Genomic DNA, 6,278 nt, shown 5'->3' with positions numbered 1-6,278 from the left:
TTGCGTCACGTCCGGTCTTGGAGTTACCGCCCCCTTGGCCCCCCGGCGCTTTTGGCTCCGGGCCGCTCTTTGGATCGGATCCTGCGAATGGTTTCGGCTGTATCTTCATGTAGGACCTGCTCCCGGTCCCACCGGCCGCGGTGAATTCCACCTGCGGTGCTTTAACTTGTGCAGCAGAGACGCTGCCCTTGGGAGAGGCGGAGAAGGATGGGTTGACTGGAGGATGGGGGCACGAGTTGGGGGTCTGGTTTCTCGTCGCCGGGGTCGAGGGAGGGTGAACTTCCCCGCAGAGATTCTTGGTGTAAGGGGGGAAACACGCGTGTAGTCAATAAAGCTGTGCAGATGCACGGTCAAGAAGAGAGACCTGGGAAAATAAAGGAAGTTTCCCGTGGGTGACTTTTGAACTGCGGAAACGTTTGACAGAGGAAAAGGGCTTCGGTGTAATGTGAGATCGCTGTAGATCGAAGTATTCCGGCGCCCAGCAGAGCCCCTTCCTCTACCTTCCTGCTTTGTGATCTCTTCCTGTAGCCCATAATTAGAGTGTTTTGAAGACTTGGGAGTTTTTACTGGCAGGGCCCTGATTCAGCCTCACAGTGTGAAGGGAGAAGTTAGAGAATCCTAGAAATGTATTGCTTCAAGGAGGGATTGGTGTCCTGATTTCTCACCTTCCTCAGGCTGGGCTTCATCATCAGGCCTCGTCACCAGCTCCTGCCCCTCCTTCTGTGTCCTGGACTTCGGATACCTCGACTCTCAGTACTTTGTGCTCAGCCCAGGTAATATATTTTGTTGTGTCCTCAGTGCCTGGCACATAGTAAATACTCCGTTAATGTTTGTTAAATGAATGGATGGTGGGAGGCACAGGGGTGCCACCCATCCACAGAACATTTGATTGGTGAACCCACTAGGCCTGGGTCAGTTGCCCTGCAAGAGCAGAATCAAAGGGAAGTCCAGCCTTCCTGCCTCCCCATTTAAACCCTTATCATTAAACTTGGGTTTCCCCATGCTGGGATATCTGAGAATCCTGTCTGTGCCATTCACAGGCCCAGAGCCATGGCCATCTCCTCTTCCTCCTGGGAATTGCCCCTGGTGGCTGTGTGCCAGGTAACATCGACACCAGACAAGGAGCAGAACTTTAAAACATGTGCTGAGCTGGTTCGAGAGGCTGCCAGACTGGGCGCTTGCCTGGCTTTCCTGCCTGAGGCATTTGACTTCATCGCACGGGACCCTGCAGAGACACTACACCTGTCTGAGCCACTGGGTGGGAACCTTTTGGGAGAATATACCCAGCTTGCCAGGTATCAGGGAGAAGGGGAAGGAGAGGTAGCATCTTTGTTGGGCAGTATCCCTAGATTGCCAGATAGGATAGAGCCTTGAGTTGTCAGTGTCCCCTCCCCCTAGGGAATGTGGACTCTGGCTCTCCTTGGGTGGTTTCCATGAGCGTGGCCAAGACTGGGAGCAGACTCAGAAAATCTACAATTGTCATGTGCTTCTGAACAGCAAGGGTGAGACTTCACAACCCTTTAGCCTACCTCCTTCCAGGCTTTTCTACCTAAACTTAGATCCCCAGAATTCTGTTTTCTCAACTCTTTTAATTCCTTGGTCCAGGGTTTTATGGGTGTTTGTACTTCTGTTCCTAGCCTATAAACCATCTTCTCTTTGGAGATGGGGAGAGACGCTAAACTGGGCTCTAGAGCACCAACACTGATAATTCTTCTCCCTTTTACTCTAGGATCAGTAGTGGCCGCTTACAGGAAGACACATCTGTGTGATGTAGATATTCCAGGACAGGCACCCATGCATGAAAGCGACTCTACCATGCCTGGGCCCAGTATTGAGCCACCTGTCAGCACACCAGCAGGCAAGGTGGGAGTTTTGAGAGGATGAGGGTGAGAGAGGCACAAGAGGGAGGGGCGATAGGAATACTTTCAAAGTGGTGGTTAAGGGTGGAAAGCCCCAAGGAGTGGAACAGCTGGGGTCTGACTAGATGCTGTGACGAACAGGACATGGAGGCTAAATAGACTTTTCATTCCAGATTGGGCTAGCTATCTGCTATGACATGCGGTTCCCTGAACTCTCTCTGGCCTTGGCCCAGGCTGGTGCAGAAATACTTACCTACCCTTCAGCTTTTGGATTTGTTACAGGCCCAGCCCACTGGGAGGTAAGAGGACGCTTCTTCAAAACTTAAGGGCCTTCCTTTTAACCTCATTCTCTTCCCTTGGCCCTAATAATTGATAGATTTTCTTCCCCCTTCTACCTAGTGGGAAGGTCATTCTCCAGACTGTTGCCTAGCTCTCATATGTCACAGATTAATTCTTCCTAGGCAATTGTCATAACGGTCAGTGGGTAGAGTACACACTTGGCCGGTAATATCCGCCTCCTATTACTTTCCCACTAACTGCTACATGTAGTTAAGTGAACACACATCTCCTCACCCCCAGGTGTTGCTGAGGGCCCGGGCCATTGAAACCCAGTGCTATGTAGTGGCAGCAGCACAGTGTGGGCGCCATCACCAGAAGAGAGAAAGTTATGGCCACAGCATGGTGGTGGATCCCTGGGGAACAGTGGTGGCCCGCTGCTCTGATGGACCAGGCCTCTGCCTTGCCCGAATCGACCTCAGCTATCTACGACAGTTGCGCCAACACCTGCCTGTGTTCCAGCACCGCAGGCCTGACCTCTATGGCAGTCTGGGTCACCCACTATCATAAGCCTTTTGACTTCTGTGAGTTGAGACCCCTATTGTGAGCTGTACTGCTGCGACTTGTGGGCAGGACCCAGGTACAGCAGCCCTCACTTGGACAACGTTGATTCTTTTGATGGAACACAGGCTCAGCTTTTTGGGAAAGAAGGTTTCACCTGAGCTAAGATTTCAGTTTCAGAAAGGTGGAATTTTATAGTCACTGTTTATTTCATGAAAACTGAAGTTATGCTGAGGGCTAAGCATCACTGGCATTGAAAAAAAAAATGTAATCATCCTTAAGTCCTGTGTTTGGACATTTCCTTTGGGAGTTGGAAGGGGTGGTGGTATTGTACCAGCTGGACTGGGCTCTAGTTCTAGGCCTCCTGGCTTATTCAACATGCCTCCCGACCGAAATAAAAGTGCAACACTCAGTGCATGTCCCAGCCCCATTCTCCCAAGCTTGGTAAAGGGAGTGGAGAATGGGGAAGGAGAAAGAAGGGAATTGATACTGATTACTTCACTTCCACCTATGATGCCCTTTGCCCAAGTCAAAAGAAAGCAAAGGGGAAAAGGGCTGCAGGGTACATTATTTATTTTCACTTGAACATGGAAGGAAAATGCCACACTCCCCCTTCCCCTTTTCAGGGGGAGTGTATTTTAATCAGCAAACTCTTCTCCATCCACCCTGTGTATGTGTGTACACACATCACAGTTGGGAGGAGTGACTAGGCTGACCCAATCCTCTCACCTATTACTCCCTTGAAGAGAGATGACCAGGGAGAAAAAGGAAGGAGCCACACCAGGCAGAGGTTTCAAGCCGTGGAACGGAAGAAAGGAGGCAGAGAGGAGCAGCACCAGAGGCCAGGAGAGAGTGGAAAGGGCCACAGCTTCTGTTTTTTAAAAATTCTATAATTTGGGAGAGGGTGGTGATTAATTTCCAAAATACACTTCAGAGTCCCACCTTCCACGTAGCTCCCTTACTCACAGCCCTTCCATTTCTCAGACAAAATTTAAGAGCCCTCATAAAGCCAGAAATATTGATAACCCCTCAATGCACCCAAAAGCAGTGTTCACTTCAATCCCTTACAAAGACTGTTCTATAGACTTTGCTTCTCCCTACGCATTTGTCTTATGGTTCAGTGGTAAGGTGGCTGTAGAGACATACGGGGGTAAGTGGAAAAGGGAAATGAAGGGGAAGCCCAGGCACATGGGTACAGGGAGGGGCAGGGGATACCACTTCCACTTTCCTTTGTCTTTTCCTTTAAAAAAAAAAAACAAACAAACAAACAAAAGGCAGGGGATGTGACTGGAAGGGTAGAGAGCAAACCCCAGAACAGTATGTAAGCTCCAGAGGTGGGTGGTGGGAACAGTCCCCAGAGAGGTGAGGAGGGGGAAACGTCAGGGCAATGCTTGCAGCATCAAGTTCCTCAGAAGTTTCTGTCGGCCCAGCTCATAGTCCTCCTCGTCCACATTCACCAGCAGCTTGATGGCTTCGTGGCCCACAGCCTGCTTGAGAGAGTCTGTGATGAAGACACCTTTAAGTGCCTCTAGTAATGAACCATTGATGTAGTCGCGCCAGAATGCGTCGAGGTAGGTGAGCTCAGAGAACTTGATGTCACAGATGATGGAGCCCAGGTCCCGGGATTTGAGGATGGTGTTGGCCTGGTTAAAGCGCTCAAACTGGCGCTCAAGTGGGTCCTGCTTGTTAGAGAAGACATTGCCCTGCAGAGCAGTCTCATGCTGGCAGTATTCAGCCCGAACCCGCAGTCTGATGTCTGTGGGGAAGAGAGGGGAAAAAGAGGTTACAAGGAGGGATGAGTTTACAGCACAAGTTTGAAGCGGGGAAGAGAACAGCAGAGTAGCAAAGTAGGGAACATCACCTGACAGCTTCTCTACCTCTCTCACAGGATTAGTTCTTTTCTATTTACCTCTGAAATCCTTGCCTGAATGTAGGTGGTTCCTTTAAATGGGACATGCCCAGGTCAGCATTATTCCCATCACTCACAAGCAGTACCGTGCTTACAAGAAGACATATTCCTAACAGGCACAAAAGTTCATTTTAATACTCCATCCTGACTTGGTTCATCCTAGAATAGGGATGTCATAACAGCATCCCTTTGATCTAGTACTTGCTAAAAACTGAAATGTACTATGCTGCAAAGATAAAGGGGCATTCTTCTCCCAGACACTGTGCCATTCAACCTCCCTGTGCAACAACAATCAAAGTGAGCCTTGCACGGAAGAGCATGAACTGCCCAGTATACTAGAAGTTCTTTACATTTTCCCTCAAGTCTACTCCACCTCTGGAACCCTTGAACTTCCTCACCACATGTCTGCTTTTCCTTGGGATCTGGTGTCACTGACTTCCGGCGTTTTCGCTGGCTCCCAAGTGTGGCTCTCCCTCGGGCTGGCCGCTTGCTACACATCTGGGGGCCCGAAGTGGGGCAGCACACCACAGGATAGTGGGGAGGCACTGACCAGAGGTAAAAGGAGAGAAGAGATAGTAAGATAAAAAGCATAAATTCCAACACTTCTCCTGGAATGAGGAAGGAATCATTTAGACTTAGCACTAAAAGCAGTATCAACAATGTGACCTGACAGGAGAACACACGTGGGAGTAATTACAGGACTTAGGAGAAGCGTTAACACCTCACCTGATTTTTGTTGGGGGGAAAGCATCCTTTCATTTAAATTTGCAAAGCTGAGAATGTGATGGGATTAATGTCCTCCTGATTCGGAAATTAAGGGGAATTAACATCTCACCTGTTTTGGGGGGCTGGGGAGGCCTCGGTTCTGGATCACTGAGGGCTCTGGGGGTCACATAGCGAATTGACGTCTCCTCCAGGTACTTGTCTACAAGATCGGGGCACACTGTGGAAGGGGGGAGTCATTCAGGAAAAGATACATTCCCCCCTCCTCCCAATCCAGCCCTCCAGTGGGCCTCATAACCCATTCTCCTCCTAGGTACTCCCCACGGCCCATGCCTCCATCCCTTGGACGCCTATGCTTCTCACTCCTGGCCCCCCCGCCAAGTCTCCCCGATCCAGTGCTTCAGCCCCAATGCACCCTCACCAGCCCGCCTCCTCTTGAGGGTGACGTAGGGCAGCAGGTCGTGACGAGTGATGATGCGCAGCAGCTGCAGCACCTGGCGAAAGTTACTCTCATCACAGCGGCCCTGGCGCTCCAGCGCCAATAAGAAGTCACGTCCGTTTCGGATGAGGCCACGTTCGTGGTCGTCAATGACATCAACGAAGAGGAAGGAAAGAACACGCACATCTCTGTGTGTCAGGTGGGTGCCCACGATGTCAAACATGCGGTGCAGGCTGTACAGCCCATGCTCCTGTTCACCATGCTCTTCTGGCCACACCTGGCTTGCCTGCCGCTTTAGGCCCGCCATACTGGGGGCTCAGGTGCGCAGTGCTTTCCAGAACTCCTGCTCAGCAGCTGCAATCCCCACTGTACTGTACAGACAGGAAAAAAACACGTGAGCCACTCAATAGCAGTAACCAAGCTATTCACTCCTATATTCCCAGTGCCTCACACAATGCCTGGCGCAGTGTAGTGCTATTTAAGTGTTTATGGAAAAAAAAAAAAAAAAAAA

At 50.4% G+C, this 6,278-nt stretch overlaps 2 protein-coding genes across 6 annotated transcripts in view; one reads left to right on the top strand and one right to left on the bottom strand.

Annotated features, from left to right (window-relative positions):
* The first annotated feature begins 5 nt into the window (after nt 1–5).
* NIT1 (nitrilase 1) lies at nt 6–3,108 on the top strand. 4 transcript variants are annotated; one of them, XM_004390177.1, is made up of 7 exons: nt 6–109; nt 675–773; nt 1,041–1,295; nt 1,399–1,502; nt 1,730–1,863; nt 2,033–2,158; nt 2,439–3,108. In XM_004390177.1, coding segments are annotated over exons 1-7 (987 nt in total). In that variant the 5' UTR covers nt 6–107; the 3' UTR covers nt 2,706–3,108. The 4 variants fall into 4 exon arrangements, with proteins under 4 accessions (XP_004390234.1, XP_023580893.1, XP_023580894.1 ...); XM_023725125.1 differs by having other exon boundaries at nt 36–140; XM_004390178.1 differs by having other exon boundaries at nt 55–156.
* DEDD (death effector domain containing) overlaps nt 2,887–6,278 on the bottom strand; it is an 11,952-nt gene continuing 8,560 nt past the window's right edge. The window contains exons 3-6 of one of the 2 annotated variants that reach the window (XM_004390176.2): nt 5,750–6,138; nt 5,441–5,548; nt 5,004–5,150; nt 2,887–4,452 (exon numbers count right to left, since the gene is read on the bottom strand). In XM_004390176.2, coding sequence (XP_004390233.1) covers nt 4,076–4,452; nt 5,004–5,150; nt 5,441–5,548; nt 5,750–6,074 — 957 coding nt within the window. In that variant the 5' untranslated portion in view covers nt 6,075–6,138 and the 3' untranslated portion in view covers nt 2,887–4,075. The remainder of the gene's footprint in view (nt 4,453–5,003; nt 5,151–5,440; nt 5,549–5,749; nt 6,139–6,278) is intronic. The other variant, XM_004390174.2, reaches the window with a different exon arrangement.

This window comes from Trichechus manatus, unplaced genomic scaffold, assembly GCF_000243295.1.
Source record: "Trichechus manatus latirostris isolate Lorelei unplaced genomic scaffold, TriManLat1.0 scaffold00288, whole genome shotgun sequence".
Taxonomy (NCBI): domain Eukaryota; kingdom Metazoa; phylum Chordata; class Mammalia; order Sirenia; family Trichechidae; genus Trichechus; species Trichechus manatus.
The sequence above is the reverse complement of the archived record's forward strand: the minus strand, read 5'-3'. Positions and strand labels throughout refer to the sequence as shown.